Source organism: Ceratotherium simum, chromosome 8 (genome assembly GCF_057802395.1).
Source record: "Ceratotherium simum simum isolate JZ-2026a chromosome 8, ASM5780239v1, whole genome shotgun sequence".
Taxonomy (NCBI): Eukaryota; Metazoa; Chordata; class Mammalia; order Perissodactyla; family Rhinocerotidae; genus Ceratotherium; species Ceratotherium simum.
The window spans coordinates 59,527,241-59,551,046 of NC_141907.1; the positions used below are offsets into that span (position 1 = coordinate 59,527,241).

At 36.3% G+C, this 23,806-nt stretch overlaps 1 protein-coding gene across 1 annotated transcript; it reads left to right on the forward strand.

Moving 5' to 3' along the window:
* Positions 1–1,856: 1,856 nt before the first annotated feature.
* Positions 1,857–22,802, forward strand: AFP (alpha fetoprotein). Its single transcript, XM_004419164.3, has 15 exons — positions 1,857–1,941; positions 2,729–2,780; positions 3,757–3,889; positions 5,867–6,078; positions 7,194–7,326; positions 8,251–8,348; positions 12,016–12,145; positions 14,076–14,290; positions 16,119–16,251; positions 16,793–16,890; positions 17,472–17,610; positions 19,282–19,505; positions 20,645–20,777; positions 22,267–22,321; positions 22,667–22,802. Exons 1-14 carry the CDS (start codon positions 1,857–1,859, stop codon positions 22,309–22,311), a joined length of 1,830 nt encoding a protein of 609 aa, XP_004419221.2. The 3' UTR covers positions 22,312–22,321; positions 22,667–22,802.
* The last annotated feature ends 1,004 nt before the right edge of the window (positions 22,803–23,806 follow it).

Below are 23,806 nucleotides of genomic sequence, written 5' to 3' on the forward strand. Positions count from 1 at the left end.
ACTGAGTGCTCACTGTGGACCAGATACTGTGAAAGGCTGTGGGATATTTGGCCCATGCCTAGCCACATGGTACATAGTTTCCTTCATTAAATGGGTTCAGTTTTTCATAACCAATGCTTCTGTTTTCATATATTTGAATAAAGAGCCCTCTTCAGGGAGAGTAGGGGAGAGGTGCTCCATTAATACTCAAATGGGCAGACAAGCTGAGCAGTGCATCTCACAGTGGAGTAAGGAGCAAGGCCTGTTCCTGTTAGCATGTTCCTTAGGAGACAAAACCAGCGTGGCCACACATAGCAGAAAATGAACAGAAGCGATCACATGAGTGGGATTTTACTTGACCAGCAATAAGGAACTTGTTTATGCTATGGTAAATCTTTGTATCTCCTAGAAGGGCTAGAAGATTATGTAAAAAGGCATCGATAAACTTTTGTTTAAATGTTTGCCCTAGGAACTTACAGTATGGTTTATTTTTTCAAAATATACTCAATTCATTTTTTTGATTTTACTTTTAAAATTACATATCAGCTTTCCATTGAACAAGTTTGAAAGAGAGAAAGAGAAAGAGAGTGAGAGAGAAATTCACTGTAATCCTACCATCCAGAAAAACTCAATGTTAAAACTTTGTGGTCTATTATTCCTCTTTTATTCTACACTTTTTTTGGGGGGGGGACAGAGGAGGCACAAAAATGGGATCATTTCTGCATATATTTTTTCCTGTTTTCCACTTAATGATGTATTATGAGCATATTTCCATATTATTAAATATTCATCCACAAAATTATTTTGATGGCTGCGTATTACTCCATTTTATGAATGCACCATATTTATTTATTTCCTACTGCAGGTCATTTGGTTTTTTAATCTTGATTTTAGAATAGTGAATCATCTGTGAAGCTTTAGAAAATACTGACGCTTAGGTCCCACCTCCAAAGATTCTGATTTAATTGGTTTGGGGTGCAGTCTAGGCATTCGGAATTTTAGAAGTTCCTCTAGTGATTTTAACATGCATCCAAGATTGAGAACCCTCATAGATAGGGAATATGTGAGGTGAAACACTCTAGAATCAGGCGACGTTTGTAAGTGCCCTTTATTTAGTATTAACGTAATCATCTTGAGTTGCTAAATGAACAGTGCAGTCAACCCATTTTACAGTTTAACATATATGCAAAATTATTTTGCAACAAATAAAATTATTATAAGACTTGGTTCATCAGAGTCTGTGCTCCAACTTTTCTATGTTAAACCGTGCACAGTATACGAAAAACTGAAAAATGGACCTTATTGACATACAAATCAGGTGAAAAGGATTTTTGAGCTAAACAACATAATGATCAAGCAATGTATTCTTCAGTCAGGAGTCTGAGCTGGTCAAAAATGTGTCCAGTGCCTGGCTTTTGATAGGCATTCAATTAATATTTTTTTAAATGAATTAATGCATTTAGTTGAATTTCAGACAAAGTCTGGTGTCTTTTCTTATGGCCCCATTAACTTTTTAATTGGAAAAGAATTAATTACTGTGCAATTTCGGAAAAAAAGTCATCTCTTTGAAAACTGTGCTTTGAGAAGAGTATTTGTTATATTTGCAAAATGGAATGAATTTACAACTTTTTTTTTACCTTTTTCCACCCCAAAGAGGTCTGTGTCCTTGAACATAAAATACAAATAATCCCTGTGCTGTTAATTATTGGCAAGTTGTCGCATTTGCAACCTAAAGAAATAAAGTAACAGATATACCAATATGCTAACAAAAGATTACTATTTAACAGGCATTGATCAAGAAGGGTATAAAAGAATTGCAGCATAATTGTCAATATTCTGCCCCATCTTTGCCAACAACAATGAAATTACGAGCAACTATGAAGTGGGTGGTAACAATTTTTTTAATTTTCCTACTAAATTCTACTGAATCCAGAACAATGCATAGCAATGCATATGGAATAGGTGAGAAATTCTGTATTTTTCTTTTTGGTCTTTTCTCTATATCAAAATTCCTAAATTTGCATTTATTCATTTGTCTTGATTTATTTATCGTACTTACTGCTCCACACGGAGGAAAAATATTTAATTGGTGAATATCTTTAAATGAACAATAAACTTGTAATTTTACAAGAGGTTTACAAAATCATGGCAGTGCTTAACATTACCTCTGAATGGTTTGTATGCTCCATGTTGAATTAATTTTTTGTACGTTATTTATTTGGTATACATATTAACTTTGAAATACATATATATGTACTAGTTCATAATCCTGGTTCCTTCACATATAAAATCCTCTCAGACTGGTAAAATAAGTACTATCTTTATTCTTTATTTCAGAAAAATGTTATTCTTTGACCATCTGAAGAAGAAACCGCGTGACTGGCATACAAATAGGCAACAAACTGTGGTGTCATCATGTTCAGAAGGATGACTGACATATATTTTTAATCATGTTATTTTCAAACCAATTAGAACATTACAGTACAGGGGAAACCCAAACAAGTGGAAGATACAAAATCTGGATTTCAGTGCTAGGTCTACTATAAATTATTCTTGTTAACTTCATTCCCTAGTTTCCCGGTTTTCTCAAGCACAAAATTAAGATGTTTGGATAAATGATCCCTAATGTCTTCTCACATCTAAAATCGTATGGTTCTAACTTAAATACAAACATTAACATGTAACAGTGATTACTTTCTTCATTGCAGTTGAAAATACCATTTCTCATGAAGTTTATTTTGCTTTCCAGCTTCCATACTGGATTCTTTGCAATGTTCAGCAGAGACGAATTTAGTTGACCTGTAAGTTTTGCTTGTATAAATGCACTTTAAACATGCAAAGCAATGGTAATTTTAGTTGGGTAATTAAATGAAGTTAGATAGCCCTATGAGTTTTCAAAAGTACGAAAGTGAAATTGGACCATGTCAAGAAAAGTTATTTATAATTGAATATCAAATTGATATTGAAGAGGTTGAACTGTTGGCCCATGCCTTAGATGTTAACCTCTAGATTCCTGGAAATTCCATGGGGTAAACCCAATTAGATTTTAGAAACTGAAGATTAGTGTCTGACCAGTGGTAACCATATATGAATTCAGGAATTTTTCTCATCATTACTAATAGGATGATATTATAATAGTCTCTTTTTTGAATATTATTTAAATCCTAAAAGCAAATAATAGGAGGTAAAATATTCTATTTTCTGTTATTTGTAGAGAGTATGTTTGTCTTTTGAGTGCTATCTTTCCCTTCTACATTTTTGAAATTGCTAATAAGGAAATTGAAGCAATGTGTTGCTTGCATACCGTCTGTATGCTACTGCTTGCACACAGAAACTTGCTAAAGCAATGCTTTGGGTGAATCCGTGAGCACCATGATCTTGGATCAGACCTTGATTGCGCTAGGAATAGACACGGGCAGAGGTCTAATGACCAATTCTTGGCTTAAACTTGAAAGGAACTATAAAGAATATAGATACCCTCAATTATGGGTACATTGCTGTGGGTGGGTGACCACAAAACAAGGAACCACATTTACGGGCAATCTATTTACTTTGATTTTTTACAGATAAATGTATATTTATGGGGGAGGGGACAAGAAGACGACTGACATTTCTTCCTGGATGGCTAGAACTTAATTTCACATAAATTTTCAGCAAAGTTCACCCTGCAAACAGGTCACAACATAACAGAAAACAAAACAAACAAAAAATAAACTTGAGGAAAAAAGGCTTAATATAAGTCTGTTCCTTAAGCATTCATATGTATTTTTGTTTCAGAGCTACCATATTTTTTGCCCAGTTTGTTCAAGAAGCCACTTATAAGGAAGTAAGCAAAATGGTGAAAGATGTATTGACTGTAAATGAGAAATCCACTGGTGGTGAACAGGCTGCAAAGTGTTCCAAAAACCAAGTGAGTGAATAATAAAAAAAGCAGTGTGATATTTGACCAAGATTTGGCACGCAGAAGAGAAGATACAGGAATGGCATAAGAAATACATTTAAATATTGGAAGACGTTGTATGAACGAGGGCTTAGATTAATTCTGAATTTCTGGAGAGGATAGAATAGAAAACAATGAATGCCAGTTGTAAAAAGACAATATAAGCATAGTGACTAAGAGCTAAGGTTCTGAAATAAGAGTCTTGGGGTGACCGTGGGCATATTACTTAACTTCTCTGAGCTTTAGTTTCCTTATCTATAAAATAAGGAATAATAATAGCTTCCATTTCAGAGTTGTCATGGAAATTGACAAAATAATAGTAGTAGGAGTTAATTTTTATTAAGCACACAATGTGACAGGCATTATTCTAGGGAATGTTACATACTAATTGATAATCAAAGTATTTTTTGACGTAGAGCATGGTGCTGAAGAATCAGAATGAATGTCCAGTGAACCAAGAGATCCTGTCCGGGGCTTATTGGCCGAATATCAGATTTTCTTACAAATATTAATTTATTAAATCTTTACAATAATCCTAGGAGATAGATGCTAATCTTCCAGTTGAGGAAGCTGGGGCACAGCAGGTTAAGTAACTTTCTTAAGGGAGCCCAGAATCAGGATTTAAACCAGGCCATCAGGCTCCAAAGCTGACACCCTCAGTGGCTTCCTTACGCTATATCTACACTATAGTGAATGTGAGGAGCACAGCACTTACTGAGGGTTGCCAGAGTTAGCAAACAAACAATAGCAAAATATGAAGCCCACTTAAATTTTAATTTCAGATAAACAATGAATATTTTTTTAGTATAAAGACATCCTAATGCAGAAGATCAATAAATAATAGTTACTATTGATTATTTTATCTCAATATAGAAAAGGACTAAGAACTTTGTAATGATTAGAGCTACCCAAACAGGGAGCAGAATGCCCAGAGAATCCTCTGTCACGTGGGGTTGATGAAGTGCCCAAAGGCAACGTATCTGGAATATTGTAGAGAAGATGCCCTTTTAAAGATATAAAAGTACTTTCTAACTCTGAAATTGATGATTTAATAAACATCCCTGTTTTACCTCTCTATGTGTGGCGTGTCCTGATAATCTAAAAACATGTGTAAATTAAGCAAAATGCATTCCATATCGTAACTTTAGATCCAATGAGAGGTTCAAGGTCATATTACAGATTGGTGAGTTACCATTGTAAACGTAAAGGCATGATTTTTACGTGGATTGGGAATTGGAAGTGCTACTTAAGATTTCCAGGATTCTCTAAATATTAGCAGTTATGGCAGCTAAACAAAAAGCTTTCTGAGATGAATGAAACACATGGGTTCCTCAGAGGCATGCTTCAGACTATTGGCTTCACCATATGATTCTGGTAGAAATAGGGCAACAAAGAAGGATTTTGAACATTTAAAATGTACTTTTTAAAACATTTTAGCTAAATCTGTAATTATGAGCCCCCAAAATATGTGATGCTATTTTTATTCCATTTCAAATTATTTGGATTTTTATCTGAAAATAATATCCGATTTTAGATCAATGTCTTCATAAGAATGCCACATGAAATGAGTATCTGTCTGAATGGTTTATGTAAAAAAGGAAAGCTCATGTATCATGGAGCCAAATTGTTGACAACGTAAGAGGGAAAAATAAAATATATCAATTTTTTTGATGGGGAATAAAATAGTGTGTGGCCTTTTTCGTTTTAAAATAAAATAATTTTTTCTAATAGCTCATGTATGACTAAAGGTTGGAAACAAAAATTCCATTTCCAAAAAGGCATCAAAGAAAGCTATCTCAGGCTGAAACTAAATATATTGGAATTTGAGTGGGGAATTATTTTCTTAATCTATAGTTCTGATTTTGGATATTAGAAAATTTTTCATGTGTTTTACAGATTTTCAAGTAAAGTTTGTTGTCTTTCATTAAAAACAAATCTTTCTTATAGCTATCTGCCTTTCTGGAAGAGATTTGCCATGAGAAGGAAATTCCTGAAAAGTATGGACTTTTAGATTGCTGCAGCCAAAGTGAAGAGGAAAGACATAACTGTTTACTAGCACGCAAAAAGGATGCTCCAGCATACATCCCACCCTTTCAACTTCCAGAACCTGTCAGCAGTTGTAAAGCATATGAAGAAAGCAGGGAGATGTTCCTGAACCGGTAAGGATCCAATTGAAAGGTAGATTAAAACCCCAGGAAGGGAGCAGTATCAAGCAGAATCTAATGCTTCTGCAATTTGCAGATGTACTCTAAAACACGGAGAAGTAGAAATAATGTTTGGCGTTGCATCTGCTGAGGTCCTGCACTAGGAAATTAGGTGAGCGACTTTAAGTGTAACTTTGTTTCTACAGCGTGCTAGATAGATGCAGTATAGACCACACATCAGACCCACCAGTTTTTCCTTTAGTCTCTTGATCTACACTTTGCTTTTTTCCTTCTAATCTCTCCATTTTAGCTTGCCCAAGAATATATTATTATGGCATAAAAAGACTCCTTCCAGAGCCAAATATTTGGTGTTCCATGTTCACCAAATTGCCTGGAAATAAAAAATGTTAGAGATCTACGACTGTTTAAGATACATAAACTTGGCTAGCATTTATTGAGCGCTGTGGATGTTACAGGAACATGTGTGCTTGACGCACACGATCAGATTAATGCTCACAAACAGCCTTTGAAGTCTCCTTGTTCTCTTTCTCTTCATTCTTTTTCTTCTTCCCACTTTGCTGGTGAGGAAATTGAAGCTTAGAAAGTTAAGACAATTGGCTGAGGGCACACTGCTAACACATTCCCAAGATGGGATTTGGACCCAGGTTCTGTGTTGGGGAAGTCTGTATCTCACTCTTAATCACTCTGTCTTCCATGCTGCTGCCCACACCAGAGAAATATAGGACCTGTCCTCAGAACATCTCTGCCATGGAGACTGGCAACGTGGATAACTCCATTCTGCACTGATGAGAAAAAGAGACTCTACCTTTCTGTTTTACTTAGTGGAGGTCTGGCCTTGCTGACTCCCGAAACATGTCTGAGTAGGCTTATTGAAAAGGACGCTTCAATAAGAATCGTAGTCAGCATTCCTGTTCTCATAATAGAATACGGTATCGGCTATCAGATTGATTTTCTCCTGGGGATCTTCAGTGAGGAAAATTTTTGACAGCACATGGAAAAAAACATGACTGTTTTCTGAATCTTTAAACAAGTTCCCGAGACCAGTTCCAAGCAGCAGTTGTCCTATTTTTATGTGTTAGTGAATCTCACAGCTCCTTTTCATTTCGCAGATATGTCTATGAGATAGCAAGAAGGCACCCTATCCTATATGCATCTACAGTTCTTTACTTGGCTGGTCACTATGACAAGATAATTTCAGCTTGCTGCAAATCTGAAAACGCAGTTGAATGTTTCCAAACAAAGGTATTATATTTGTGTGGATATCTGAACCAACACTTTAATCTGGCTATGATTCATTAAAACCAAAGTTAAAAATGGAAATATGCTTTGTGTGTAGAGTATCATTTTCAGAATAGAGCAAGCAGTCTGATACTCTTTGGGCAAAAAGCTGGATTTGCTGTTTATTATGCATTCGTTTGTTTATTCATTCAGCTGACAATTACTTCATTATTAAGGAAGCGAGTTTGGTGGGATAAAGACAGACAGAGGCAGATGTGGTAAAATAAATAAAAGGGAGGAGTAAGAAGTAGAAGGAAATGAAAGAAGGTGGAGTAGCAGTGGGAGGAGAAAAGGAGAAAGAAAACAGTGAAAGAGAATGATGATAAATGCTTTAGATTCATTATTGATTTTAATCCTTAGAACAAATTTGAGGGGTATTATTGTCATTTAACAAACGAGGAAATTAGGTTTAGAGAAGTGAATATCCGTCTTCGGTTCAGAGAGCTAGAAGGATACCCACAACTAATTACTTGCCACCAGATGTCCTACATCAAAAATTTCCTAAGAATTGTGACTATTCCCAGAATATCAGGCTATGACGCAATCTTATTTTTTGTGACTGAGAAGACATTTAAGAAATTATCAGGCTTCAATCTGTCTTAAAGCTGTTTAAAAGTATAGTTGTTTATTCATTATCCCACATATGAATGTTATAATGTTTTAGTTTCAAGGTCTTTTGAATAAATCTGTCTGGCATAGATGCATATAAACCAACCTGAAAGAATGAATGAATGAATAAAGTTCTGCAAAAATGTATTGCATTTATAATATTTAGTAAAAAATTTTTATAGTGTTTCATGTTTTCTCTATATCTGTTGTTTTTCTAATTATTAGAGCCTGCAAAAGAAGATACATCCTTTCTTGACATCTTGTTTTCTCTGTATCTAGGAAGCAACAATTACCAGAGAAGTAAGAGAAAGCAACTTGTTAAATCAACATACGTGTGCAGTGATAAGAAATTTTGGACCCCGAACCCACCGTGCCATGTAAGTTTAAGCTCTGTCTGGGGAGGAAGGTGAGATCTGCAGAACTATTATTTTGCAATTTGAGTTCATTTTTCTCATTGTTACTGTTGTAGAGAATGAAATCTCCTTTGATGAACGCTAATGTGATTAGAACCATGAAATCTTAGGATTGGAAGGAAGCTAACAGATTAGTCTGCTGTTTAACACTTATTAAAGCCCACATGATATAATACTTAGAGAAGGTTTCTGAGATTTATACTATTGACCTATTCTTGTAGATACTCTTTTTAAAAAAATTTTACTATTATTTTTCTTTTCTTTTTTAAATTTATTTTATCTTTTTAATTGAAGTATAATTGACATACAATATCCTATTAGTTTCAGATGTATATCATAGTGATTTGATATTTATATACATTATGAAATGATCACCACAATAAATCTAGTTACCATCTGTAACCGTATAAAGTTAGTACAATATTATTGACTATATTCTGTATGGTGTACTTTACATCCCCATGAAATTATTAATTTTGTAACTGGAAGTTTGTACCTCTTAATCTCCTTCACTTATTTCACCCACTCCCTCAACCTCTCCCCCGACTGGCAACCACCAGTTTGTTTCCCGTATCTATGAGTCTGTTTCTGTTTTTTGTTTGTTCATTTGTTTTGTTTTTTAGATTCTACATATAAGTAAAATCATACTGTACTTATCTGTCTTTATCTGACTTATTTCACTTAGCATAATACCCTCTAGGTCCCTCCGTGTTGTCCCAAATGGCAAGATTTCATTCTTTTTTTTATGGCTGAGTAATACTCCATTGTACATATATATACCATATCTTCTTTATCCATTCATCTATCAATGGGCACTTAGGTTGCTTCTATATCTTGACTATTGTAAGTAATGCTACAGTGAACACAGGGGTGCACATATCTCTTTGAATTAGTGTTTTCATTTTCTTCAGATAAATAGGAGTGGAATTGCTGAATCATATGGTGGTTCTATTTTTAATTTTTTGAGGAACCTCCATTTTGTTTAGCTAGCCCTGGTGGTGTAGTGGTTAAGATTTGGCGCTCTCACTGTCATGGCTCGGGTTCATTTCCTGATCAGGGAACCATACCATCCATCTGTCGGTCATCATACTGTGGTGGCTGGGTGTTGCTGTGATGCTGAAAGCTATGCCACTGGGATCTCAAATACCAGCAGGGTCACCCATGGTGGACAGGTTTCAGTGGAGCTTCTAGACTAAGACGGACTAGGAAGAAGGACCTGGCCACTCACTTCTGAAAAAATTAGCTACGAAAACCCTATGAACAGCAGCAGAACATTGTCTGATATAACACTGGAAGGTGAGAGGACGGCACAAAAAGACCAGGCAGGGTTCTGGTCTGCTGTGCACAGAGTCACTAGGAGTTGGAATAGACTCCACGGCACTAACCACAACCATACTGTTTTCCGTATTGGCTGCACCAATTTACATTCCCACTGACTGTATGTGGATTCCTTTACTCCATATCCTCGTCAATGCTTGTTATTTTTTTTCTTTTTGATACTAGTCATTCTGACAGGTGTTTTTCTAGATACTCTTAAGTTCTTGTCAGCAATCAAATTATACCTCATAGTTAGACTGTGTTTCGCCAGATTATCTACAAAGTAGATTAGTCTTCATTGAGTATCATTTAATAGTTTTGGCTAACAAGAATTCCTTACATTAATTTTGCTGCCTAATCTGCTATAAAGTCTATTACGCCAATTGTTGTGTTTTAGGAAAACATTCACTTGAGGCAATAATATTAGATCCCAGTGTCAGGAGGAAAAAAATGGTCATCTTTGAAGAACTAGCATGTATTCTCCCAGCTGGTGAAAACAATGTAACTCACTGAAGTTTGTTCTCTTGTCCCAGATGCTAAAAAGCTCGAAGGCAAATTTGGATTTTTTCAATTGACCATATTAACTCTCACACTTAGCATATTTACCTTCTCCCTTTTCTTTGTCTTTATCTGTTTTTCTTTTTATTTTTCTTTCTTATCTATCTATCTATCTATCTATCTATCTATCTATCTATCTATCTCTATCTCATCTTCTATCTTTATTATTAGAATGAAGAAGAATATATAAAAAAAAACCCAAACAGTTGAATCACTTAGTCCAACCTCTTCATTTTCACACATGAGTAACCTGAGGTCCAGGGAGATTAAAGCAGTTTACCCAAGACCACACTGCTGGTCATCAGAATCCAGTTTTTCTAGGTCCTTGTCGTGATTTATTTTCATTATACCTATTTGTCTACTATGTCAGTGATCTCTAACTGTCTGTATCCTGACAACGGAGACCTTGAGGTAAGATATAGGAATCAGAATCACGAATGGTTTAGAGCTGTGCCATCCAATGTGGCAGCCTCTAGCCACATGTAGCTCCTGAGCGTTTGAAATGTGCCTAGTGCAAATGAGGAACTGTGCTTTAAGTGTAAAATGTACACCACATTTCAGACACTTAGTTGAAAAAGAAAATGTATAATATCCCATTAATAGATTTTTATGTTGTTTATATATTGAAATGATATTTTTCATATATTGGGTTAAAAACATCATTAAAGTGAATTTAACTTGTTCCTTTTTACTTTTTAATGTGGCTACTAGAAAATTTTAAATTACATAACAGGTTCGAAATACTTTTCCATTTTTATGATGAAAACTTTCATCATAAAATTTTTCACTATAGGAAAACATCTGTGCTGCTAATTGAAGAGTATTAAGCATATGCATTCAAAGTTTATTTCTTTGTTTGGTAAATGCCACATTTAAAAATATTGTACACAGCAGAGACCTAGATTAAGGTTTTTATTCATGGAGTTAGTTTCAAGACTGACCAAAATTTCTTCTTGGAAGAGGTCAGATTATGCTTTAAGTATCCTTCAACTCTATTAGAAACTTAAAGATTGATTCATGAACCACTTTATTTAAATTTATCTATGTAATAAAATATAAATTAAGATATTATAATGACTTTATTTATTATTTGCTATCCATAAGGAATTGACGTTAAATGTTCTAAATTTAAAGAAAATCCATCTTCATCAGTAGCTGTAACAATACCAGTTGCTCTAGGGAGCAGTGGTTTCACCTAGACATCTCTTAAAATTTAATGAAATATGCAGAAGAAACTAGAATTTTTGTTTCTTACATCCCTTTTGGGCCAGACTACACATCTTGGCATGATGACTTGTTGGAATATTTAGTCTGCTCCTCTTTCTTGTTCCATTTCATTGATTTGCACATATTCATTTCTCCTTGTATTCTCAGAAGTATATTTTTCCTTCCAAGTAAAAAATGATTATCATTCTCATGGAATTTTCCATTTCTTAATTGTTTATCCTTTTAAACTTTTTCCACTCACTCACTACAATGATCCCAAATGCTCATCATCAGGGATGAACAGCAAAAAGATAGATTTCATTGCAATTCACAGGAAAGGCTTTAGGGAAAGACAAATCACCTCCAAACCATTTGTGGGGCCAGATCACAGTTCACAGAGCCACTGCCTTGAAAGATGGGGCTGGAATTGACAAGATTTGTAACACTTTTTCTTTTTAAACAGGAAGAACATTCCAGTTCTTTCTCTTTGGAACTGCATCTATACTAATACTCTGTAAGATTGAGTTCTAACTCCTTTTTTCTCCCCTAGAACTGTTGCCACTCTGAGTCAAAGGTATTCCAAAGCTAATTTTACTGAAATTCAGAAGCTAGTCCTGGATGTGGCCCACATACATGAGGAATGTTGCAGAGGAAACGTGCAAGAGTGTCTGCAGGATGGGGTGAAAAGTTTTACTTCCTAAAAAAGAAATATTTATACCCCTTTTGCTTTCTTTTGCTCTCATTCTAAATGGAAGAAGGTTGTCTGAGTTGAGTTGGTCACAGGGTACGATAACTAGCCAACTGAATGAAGTTACAGACATTTTGGTAGTAGAACTTTTTTTAATCCTGCCTTTCACTTAGGAGGCCCTCTCGTCTTGTGAGACCAGTGTCCAATCATCCTTACTTCTAAAGGAGATGATGACCTCTCAGGAGGCCTCCACATAGGATCTTGGGGGGCAGACTCTTTACTTTTAATGTATTTGTTTTTCTATCCATTTATTCTTTCATTCAATAAATATGCATTGAATATTTTCCATGTGCTAGCAACTGTGAGGGACACTTGTTATGAAGGCATGAGTTGACCTCAAGGAATTTATAGTCTGATAGGAGAGATGACACATGTGACCTCATTGGGTTTAGGAACTGCCTTTTGTTTACTGTTTTTTCCATAAGCTGCCAGCACAATGCCTGGCACACGGAAGGCACTCTATCATATAATCCTACATCTATTATACGAATACAACAAAGCAACGTATACAACACAAGAGACTGTTCTACAAGGTAAAAAGCTAGCCATACCAAAAAGACGTGTGAATAAAGGGCTCTAGGAGAATTAAAAACCAAAAACCAAAAACTCCAACAACATGCCATAATCAGTTGCAGTTTAAGCAGTGTGGCGTTGGTCTATTTTGGGCCAACCCCAGGCTTCCTAGATGCTGCACAAGACGCCTGTCTATCCCCAGATTACTCCCTCTCTGGTCCCCTGTAATACACCTTCTCCAAGGAGGCTTACAATCATTACTCTTAGATACTCAAAGGTCTTGAAACCAAGGCTGGAACAAGGTTTCCAGAATGTCAGACATGAGGGTAAAATGCTCATTTCAGCCCAGTCCCATGGAAATTCGGCTGAGATAGTTTTAGAAGTCAGCAAGAAGCCACAGCTGCAGGGAGGCCTGAGGGCGACAGTGCTGGAGCATAGGCAGAGAAATGCTGGTGGAGGAGTTGGGAAGATGAACTGAGAGAAGGCTACCCCAGAGACAGATTTTCCCATTTCATTTATTTTTCCTTTTAGAAGTATTTACCTGTGTATTAGAGACAGTAATAAGAACCATTTTGTTTTTCTTTAAAGTCTTTCTCAGTTTTAAATAATTTTACTAATTTGTATAGTCATTTTTTTTAAAATGAGTTTTTCAATTTTTGGAGCTCATAACCACCTTTTTCTTTTAAAGTGGAAAAGTTAACTTCAGTATGGTACATAGTTGGATTTTAATGGCTGAATAATGAGTTCTAATTGTCCCTGCTGAGAATACACAGAGTTTTCAGTCCTGTGATAGGGATGTGTCAGCTCTGCTTCTTTCTGGCCGCTTCGGGTGCACCGCCATTTCCTTATCTATAGACTGCCCCCTGCAGGTCATAGTGGGTCACTGCAGATTGTTCTGTTAAAGATGCAGCAGAAAGTTTGCTCTCCACGTTATATCAACAGCAAATGGCATCTACTAGCAAATTTCAATACTAATAGAAAGATGTACATCAACCTGCATGTCATTTGGTTTGAAGAGTACATTTCTTTCTTGTGTTTAAAAGCTTCGTGCTAAAATTAAATAGTAGGTTTCAGCTGACAACTATGAAAAAAAGAACAAATGGGGGTAGGTGGAAAGGAGTGAGGAAAGGCAAAGTAGGGAGTAAGCACTAAAATGGGAGATAGGTAAAATGTCTTCTTTCTTCTTCCTCCCTTCACCTCTATCCCTTCCTGCCCCTCTTCCCCCGTTTCTCACCCTCTCTCCCCCTTCCTCCTTCCCTTCCTGCTTTCCATCCTAGAACTGGCTGGCCCTAAGGTCCTGCATTAAAGAATCAACTTTTAAAACTTACACTTTATTTTTCCTGTTACAGGGTAAAATTATATCCTACGTATGTTCTCAACAACGTATTCTGTCAAGCAACATACTAGAATGCTGTAAATTGCCCACACTTGAACTTAGTCAATGCATAATTCACACAGAAAATGATGACACACCTGAAGGCTTATCTCCAAATCTAAATAGGTTTTTGGGAGAGCGAGATTTCAACCAGTTTTCTTCAAAGGAAAAAGATCTCTTCATGGCCAGGTAACATGCTCTGTTAAATGTGTGTTCACACAGGTAAAGATTATCATGTGGCTGACAGCTTTGTGTTGTTGGAATGGGGAGTGATGGCTATGGGTTTTGAGCTCATGGGAGGGTAATGCTAGAATGTTTTGAGCCAAAATATATTTAAGCAGATAACTAGGGAATAAGGAATGGGATCTATCTTATATTGATGAGACTCTCACCATTGCTGCGATTAACTGGCTTGCTTACGAGACTGAATTTTATTTTGTATCAATTTCTCTGGAATCATAAGCATTATCATCCCTTTAAGGATTACTCACCAAGACCACCATTGAACTTCCGAGTAGGGTACGGATATTTTTGTAATAAAAAGAGCTCATGAGGGGCCAGCCCAGTGGCGCAAGCAGTTAAGCGCGTGAGATCCGCTGTGGCGGCCCGGGGTTCGCCGGCTCGGATCCTGGCGCGCACCGACGCACCGCTTGTCAGGCCGTGCTGTGGCGGCGTCCCATATAAAGTGGAGGAAGATGGGCACGGATGTTAGCCCAGGGCCAGTCTTCCTCGGCAAAAAGAGGAGGATTGGCAGATGTTAGCTCAGGACCCATCTTCATCAAAAAAAAAAAGGGCTCATGATTAAAAATGCACTTTTTCACTGTGCATGTTTTAAAAACTTTTCCCCAAAATATAACTCAATAGATAATGCTATATAGAAGGGTTTTTATAGGAGCAATTGCTATGCTAATAATTGAATACATGGTTTATTTTGTAAGAAAATCAGAACATGTTTAGAGACATTTGTAGTATAGTGGGTTGTTGTAATATAATTGATAGGACATGTTTTCATTCTGTTTGCCTTTAAGGGAAGCAAGCAGTTAAGACATTTTCCTTTATTGTATGCTGCGTATCCATGGATAATATCAGAGGAGGGATGTGTGCAGCTCTTAAGACATTGTACCTAATGATCTCCCAGGGTCTTTCTGAATTTGAGTCTGCTTCTAATGTAGTAATGAAAATAATGGCCCAATTTTCTTTTTAATATTCCCTGAGGATGTTACTCTATTGTTGCATTAAAATTAGACATTCGTACATTGTTTGCACAGCTAAATAAAATTATGCAAAGAAGAACGAAGTCCAGATTTAAGAAACTCATAATGACAATTTATCGGTGGCAAAACTAATATCACCAATTTCTAAATTCAAGAATTATCTTTAAATTTATGCATCCATACACACCCAAAGCTAATTATTTAATAGAAGCAGTTCTTCAATTGGAAAGGTTCTTTGCAGTAGAAATTTTCCCAGCCAAGAATAAGCTTCCCCAAGACACTTATGTGCTTCCTTCACCCAGGTATCTTTTCTGAAAGAGCTACCCAGAGGGACTTTCCTTGACCACACACTCTCGGTTAGGTGTTGCCCCTTTCACTCTCTTCTATCTTCCTTGATTTCTCTTCATTGGTTTATCACTACTTGAAATTAGATGACCTATTTCTTGTTTATTCATTTCTGTCTCCCTATAATGTATGCTTTTGAGAGGTGAGGCAATTTATCTAATACATTATTAAATCCTTACTGCTTAAAGAAATGCTCCCATAGAGTAGGCACTGCAAAAATATTTGTTGACTGAATAAACATAAAGTCCATAATTGAAAAGCCAAAATGAAAGGCACAAAAGAAAAAAAATACCATTTTAAAACAATTTGTAATTTTTATTAATAGTTTTGTCGTGCATATAGTTCAAATCATATTTGATTTCCATGTTTATTTATTTGAATTTTAACTTATGCGTGCCATATAAGAATGATTTGTCTCTTAATTCCAATAACATAATACCTTTTCACACATATTTCAGATTTACTTATGAATATTCAAGAAGGCACACCAAGCTTGCTATCCCAGTAATTCTAAGAGTTGCTAAAGGATACCAGGAATTATTGGAGAAGTGTTCCCAGTCTGAAAACCCTCTTGAATGCCAGGACAAAGGGGTAAATTGCTCTAGCTTTTTAGGGACAATCTGAAAAACTGGATTGATATCATGCATCAAAAATGCTGTTTGTTTGAAAGCACCTAGTTATTAACTAGTAGTTAGCTAGTTGTATCTATTAGCTAGTTATCTAGATATTAAGAAGTTATTAACTAGTAGTCAACAACTAGTGGCTTACTTTAGAAATAAAAATGTTATGAAAAGTTCTTTGAGGCACAAAATAAAAGTGATATTCATTTTTGAACAGCTCCAGAAAGGTAAAAATTTCATATAGAAAGAACTGTAATCCTTTGTCCAAAGATTGAGTTCTGTCATCAAATAACATTGTGATTCACAAACGTTTAACTTAATCTCTCCAAAGTCCATTTGCTTTAATTCTTACAATTCACATTTTACTATGTTTAATATTTTTAAAAAAACCTAAAATTGATTTCTCTAAGATTGGTATTGTAATAGAATAAAATATTATTGGTCAATTTTTATATATAAAGTTGTGTGTCTAGAAAGAGAAAAAAATGTGTGTAATAATGCTTTATTTTCAGGAAGAAGAATTAGAGAAATACATCCAGGAAGGCCAAGCACTGGCAAAGAGAAGCTGTGGCCTCTTCCAGAAATTAGGAGAATATTACTTACAGAATGCGTATGTTTTTTTAAATAGTATTTTTAGTGATTTAAAGTTATTAATTGGAAAGGAAATATATGTCTAAATTAGTCACCCGGGTTACTCTAATTTCACCCCCTATTTCAGATTGGAAGTCAGTGTTATCTGCTCACCCAACTCCTCTGACAGTAGGTAGCCTTCCCCATTCCCCCCCTTTTAGGGGTAACAGAATGGTCTGTGAAGTCTGATCTGTGGTACCCCGGCTTTCGGTTCCCCAAACCATGCAGATTTTTGCAGCAAAGATATCCATTCTGTCATCGTCTGTTGTAGTTAAAATACAGAAAGGTCAAAGTTAAAATCAGTGACGCTTTTGAGGTTGGAAATAGGAATCAGCTTACTGCCCAGAGCTTGTTTTCCCATTTGATATGTGCTGTAATAGGAGTACAGGGAGTGGTAGTTAGAGTAAATGCATCTCAAAAGTTGGTCCAAATATCACGTGGATGAAACAAATGAGCTGACTTCATGTCTTCTGACACCAAAAGAAGGTCTATGAGAAGGAGTGAGGAGTCCAAAAACTCGTGAATGACTCAGCAGGATTTGGTGAAAAATGCTTCTTTCAGGTTTCTTGTTGCTTACGCAAAGAAAGCCCCTCAGCTGACCTCACCTGAGCTGATAGCCCTGACGAGGAAAATGGCGACCGCAGCAGCCACTTGTTGCCAACTCAGTGAGGACAAGCAATTGGCCTGTGGGGAGAAAGCGGTGAGTGTTTTGTTTAGTCTCATTTTGTTTCTGCCCCGTTTACCTTGAAATAGCCTTATATTCCCATTTAGGGACAATGATAAAAACCAATATGGAGACGGCTTCCTTGACTTGTTTGATTACTGACAGTTGGAGGGGGTGCGAGAACTCAGCTCTGAACAGTTGGCATGTGGCCAGGCTACCTGTCCTTCAAGAATGGCTGGTGGAAGTGCAGCCAGTTTATTCAACAGTGTCTGGGCAAGTTTTATGCACAGGAGAGAGAATGATCAACATGCATTTCAATTCATGATTTCCTCTTTTTGTTCACCAAATACTTACTTTAATGTTAAAAAAAAAAAGAAAAAGCTTCAACTTTGATAAATTAAAATTAGTCATTTTAGTTTTAGCCGTACATATATTTTTGTCTTTTGTAGTATGATCTTCTTATGATGTTGATATTAGGGACAATTTATTCCCTTTGACAGCGTATAGGGTATACAGTAGGGTAAGTCCCATGTTCTGAATAGTAAAATGACTTTCCAGTTAGTAATGCCAATAGTCTTCACTTCTTAATGTCACTAGTGTCATACATATGATTGCAGGTTGAGTTTTTTTATGATTATTTTTTCCCTTAAAGTCATAATTGTGAATAAAATTGTATATCTATTTTTTCCCTTTTCCTCTTTTTGATGATGGGGGGGAGTTATTTGCTAGTTAGTCTTCATGTCCTGGAATTTTTTGCCAAAGGTTAGAGTAAAAGGAAAATTTTTTGTGCTTAAGCATCATCTTTCTCATTTATTGAATTCCAAATTTGGAGAGGCTGCAGGGACACAGGATGGTGTGAAGTTCAGGAGTATAGGTTCTAGAATCTATAGTATAGGGTCTTCTGCCTACATTCCCATTCCACTTTCACCACTTGTTACTCATGTCACATAGGGAAGCTAGTTATCTCACTAAGCTTGAGCGTTTTCATCTGACATTTGAGAATAAAAATTGTACCACCTTCATAGGATGGCTGTCTTAAACGAGGTAATCCACACGGCTCGCTCAGCGCCAGCCTGCACATAAAATATGTTGGCCCTTGTTACAAGTTGTTACTAGATGCCTAAGAAATATCTCTGAAGTATGGAAAGTGGGAAGATTCTACATTAGGAAGGCCTTAAAGACACACACATGCACACGCACAACGGCCTTATTTCTTTTCAATTAGGATATATATTAGCTGTATGTATATATGTATGTAAGTGTGTATACAAAATGGCAAGTTTTGTGCTATTCGTACTTTCAGATAGTAATTCTCTGAATCTCAAAAATAAAATGGAAAGCTCAACTAGATATACATGGAAAATGTAAGCCATGTATTGATTTCCTAGGTCAGGGCAGAGACTTTTTTCCCCCTTTGGGAGTACAGATGTAACTGGAAACATGTTTCAAATAGCCGACCCAAATAGCTGAAGGGATTGTCTTCAACATCACCTATGGAACATCTGTCACTAAATGCTGAAGTTTATCTCACACAAATGGGTAAACAAGAATCTACAATCTGGCAACACATGATCCTACACAGATAGCAAATTTTCCTGTAATATTAATTAGACATTACTGGACGTTAAAAATTATTGCAACAATTTTCTGGAAACCTGAATCAATTTTATGGCTAATGCTCAATCTCTTTCTCATTCTCCTAACTAGGCTGACCTTATTATCGGACAATTATGCATCAGGCATGAAGAGACGCCTATCAACCCTGGTATTGGTCAGTGCTGCACTTCTTCATACGCCAACAGGAGGCCGTGCTTCAGCAGCTTGGTGGTGGATGAAACATATGTCCCTCCACCATTCTCTGATGACAAGTTCATCTTCCACAAGGATCTGTGCCATGCCCAGGGTGTAGCACTGCAAACAATGAAGCAACAGTAAGAGACTGTTATTTGCTAGCATGGAGAAGACTGGCAACACTAAATAGCAGTTCAGATTTCTACCTTACACACCCAACACTCTTGGGCTCACTAGGAGAAAGTTATTACCCCAAAGCACTTAAAGTGGCTTTCAAAATAGTTTTGTCTCAGTGTCTTGACAGCCTCATTGGGACGTAGATCTGGAAAAATCCACTGGGGCAGACAATTTCCTATTTGTAAAAATAGTTTCTGTTGTAACTATTGTTGTGATGCATTTTGAGATCAAGGGAAAATGGGCAATCTATTTTGGGAAATTAGGATATATTTTTGCGGTAAGTCTGCGTACTAATATTCCAAAGCACTAGAAAAACATCACTGAATCTTTTTTTACACTATTTACTCTTTGAAGAGAATAACCATAATATTTGACTCAGCCATGAAGTATGGGTGTTGAAAATGGGATGCACATTTGAATTTATTGTGGGAGGCATTCTGTAATGGTGATAGTAATGCAAGTCAATGGAACTCATGTTCTTCAAATTCCCATGCATTTTAATACTCTCTTGCTTTGCAAATGATCTTCCTTCCTTTTGGAAAACCTGTTCTTCCCTTTTTTCTCTGTCACAATTCGAGGCATGTTTCAAGGTACAGTAAGAATGTCACCTACTCTGGCACTTCCCTATTCCCCCAGTCAACATTAATTCCAACATGAAAGTATTGCTAAACGAATAGTGCAGGCAATTAGTACAACCAGTGCTCAGGTAAAGGTGTGATAATTAAGGATGGCAGAGGTTTGGAAATCTGGGCCGTTGAGTACGGGTAAGACACACTTTAGAAGAGAGAACTGGAAAGGATATTCTAGGCAAGTAAGAAAAAGGCTGTATTTCACTACATATAAGTACGGTGGAACTATGAAATACTGTCTCATCTCTAATCTGCACAAGTCCAGACCAGCGGAACACTTGGTGGGTTTCCAGCCTCAGTCTTTCTGATGAAAGCATTAGACAAGGTGTATGTGGTAAGTCTGGTGATGGGTTGATGGAGTGAGGATTTAGGTGAGGGTTGCTGGGGCTCTGAAAATTCTCTGCTTGGAAGGCTTTAGGAAAATACCATTGCATAATAGACTTCTCTTGTATTTGTTTTGTTTTTAATCGCAGGTTTCTCATTAACCTTGTGAAGCAAAAGCCACAAATAACAGAGGAACAACTTGAGGTGGTGATTGCAGATTTCTCTGGCCTCCTGGAAAAGTGCTGCCAAGGTCAAGAGCAGGAAGTCTGCTTTTCAGAAGAGGTTTGTGCAGCTCATTTTCACACTCAAAATACTTGGTACAGAATTTTCCATAATGAATAAGGAAAAGAATACCCAGTTAATCTATAACTTTAAAATAACACCAGAGAGGGGCCGGCCAGGTGGCACAAGTGGTTAAGTGCACACACTCCGCTACGGTGGCCCGGAATTCGATGGTTCGGATCCCGGACGCGCACCGACACACCAATTGTCAGGCCATACTGTGGCAGCGTCCCATATAAAGTGGAAGAAAATGGGCCCGGATGTCAGCCCAGGGCCGGTCTTCTTCAGCAAAAAGAGGATTGGCAGATGTTAGCTCAGGGCCAATCTTCCTCACAAAAAAAACAATAAATAAATAAATAAAATAAGATAACACCAGAGAGATTTAAATTTCAGTTAGAAATAGATTGAAGGGTTTTATGATATTTAAAAAATAATCATAGTTTTCTCACTAAATATTAGGAAGAAGTATAATTTTAAAATATATTGCGTATTAGTAATTTTGATTTGTTTCCTAGTAGAGAAAACGATAAAGTGAATATATAATTACTTGATGATAATTTAAACAGTTTCTGGCCTAACATTTATCAGTTTGGCTAAATGGAGTAAAAGGACTTAATAGCAAATTAATTGTGCAAACAGGATACTGGGGGGATATTTATAGAAAATATATTTGAACTCATTTAGGAGCATGCCTTTGAATATCAACAGAGCAGTAATTAGGAATTATCTTAATCTGATTATCTAGCAATTTTAGCTGGACTTGTAATTGGCTACATTTTGTAAGCCTTTAGTTTGTATTACTAAATATATTTGAATATAGCATCACTTTATTTTTAAAATATATTCTATGGTTCAGCCTTTTTGCCAATTTTATCTGACTATCTCATAATATAAAAGTTTAGATGTTTTGTTAAATGAACTCCAAAGATGGATAATATTCAGAAATGTTGTTTTTCAATAGATAATAGAATTCAATGTGCTTGAGTGTGTGCACTTCTCAGTATGTGTCTGTTTTTGTAGGAGGAGATGGGGCACAACCAGATCAAATCAGACAAAACTAATAAAATAGATTAGATGTAAACCATTTCTAGTAAATAAGATATAAAATGATTAGTGTCGTCTGAGGTGAAAAGACTTTCATTTAGCTGCAGAGAACATTAACAAATAGAAGCAGTACTTTCTCTAAAAACCTTTTCATTTCTATGACTGATTTGTAAAGGAAGGGGCCAGGTGGGGTGAGGAATGGTAAGGATTTGGAGGTTGGTACAAGAAAAACAAACTACTGTCCACTGTTGATGTGAGTGGATTCTTTTTTCCTCTCTGGCTTCCATTGTCCCAGCTTGTTGGCATCAGAGATGCATATCTTTATTTTTAGCATGGTTAATCTATAAACCTTGAATTCAGCCCCTGACAGTGGAGAGTTAACTGTATGACTGGCACAGTCATCCATTTCTTTATTCGATGATTCTTATTTGTTTTTAATTTGCAGGGTCCACAACTGATTTCAAAAACTCGTGCTGCTTTGGGAGTTTAAATTACTTCAGGTAACAAAAAATTCAGACAAGGCTAAATACAATGTTGATTCTCCCCAAATATTGATCCATAGTGAAATACATCCTAAGAGCTACCATTAAATGCTTTTCTTTAAAAGTACTTGCAATTTGATAAAAAAGTTTATTTTAAAAACACTGGAACAAAATTATGCCCACAATGTTAAATTAGTAACTCAACTAACTCTAAATTCTTTTAGGTTATTTCAAAGGCTTCAGAGAATGACAGCATAAGACCTTCCCATCTATCTAACATTTCCCTGATATAAAATAATAGAACCAATTACCTTCTGCACTTATTCATTTAATTAACACAATATATTTTTGTTCATATTATAGGAGGAAGAGAAGAGGACAAAATAAGTCTTTATAGTTTGGTGTGAACTTTTCCCTTTAACTCTATCTGACTTAATACTTTTTGTGAAATGATGAAGACTTTTATGTGCTATTTCTCTATCATAGAAATAAAGCATCTCCAAATGTTTCCTCTTCCCCAGCCTGCTTATTTATGAAAACTTATAGATAATTTCTTTTTATACCCTTGTCTGAAGCAGATTCTGGTAAAAAAGCATTGAGGTTTGGTAACTGCAGGAGATTAAAGCCATCCAAAGATGGATTTACTACACTATAGACTAGATTACTTGGTAAACTAAAAAAAAGTTTCCCAAGTTAAGCACTGTTTGGTACTGCCAGTGCACATTGTTCATTAAATGACCACGTAAGTATTCTAACAGATAAGCTGGAGATGAGAAAAGAAATTATTATGCTTCTATAGGACCTATCGAGAATGATACTACTCAAAATTTAACATGTTTTTTCTCAATCTTGCTCAGTTGTCAATTCACAGATATTTTAAAACATGTGTTAACTGTCCTGTAGTTGTTTTGATTAAATGTAATTAGTATTTTCATAAATTAATTTTTTTATTTCACAAGTATTTATTGAGCACTCACTGGGTACCAGGTGCCACTCTGGGTGTAGTCAGTGTCCTCCAGTTGCTCCAGCAGAGAAGGAAGCAACTAATAGCAATGCAACAAGCATATGGCCATCATAGAGTTGACAAATTGTTGGGAGTATCAAAGCATTGGTGAGATGAATTCTGATTGGAGAAAGTTCCACTGGAAGAGACATTTAAGAAGAGTCTTAGAAGATGAGTGGGCATTCATCAGTTGAAGTAAAGGAGAAAGCCAATTCATAAAAGAGGAAAACGTAGCCTATGACAAAACATGATGAATGGTTTTAGGGGGCTACAAGGTGGGTAGGAAGGGTATAGATATGGAAGATGAAGCAAGACAGGCAAGCTAGGTAGGACTGAGCCAGATTCTCACGGGTTTTATTCCAAAGGGTTTGGACAACATCTTCTAGGTGATGTCTAAGCAGAGGAGTGCTGTCAGTCGTTAGTGCCATAACTCATGAGATATGGAGGATTGGGAGCAAGGGCAGTGGAAAGAGTAGACGGGGTAAGGTCAGCAAGTGGTG

Bases quoted from the DNA above. Each gene is read 5' to 3' on its own strand.
- AFP (XM_004419164.3), top strand. From the start codon at position 1,857: ATGAAGTGGGTGGTAACAATTTTTTTAATTTTCCTACTAAATTCTACT. The intron at 3,890-5,866 runs GTGAGTGAATAA...TCTTTCTTATAG, and splicing joins CAAAGTGTTCCAAAAACCAA to CTATCTGCCTTTCTGGAAGA. The intron at 12,146-14,075 runs GTGAAAAGTTTT...TTCCTGTTACAG, and splicing joins AAGAGTGTCTGCAGGATGGG to GGTAAAATTATATCCTACGT.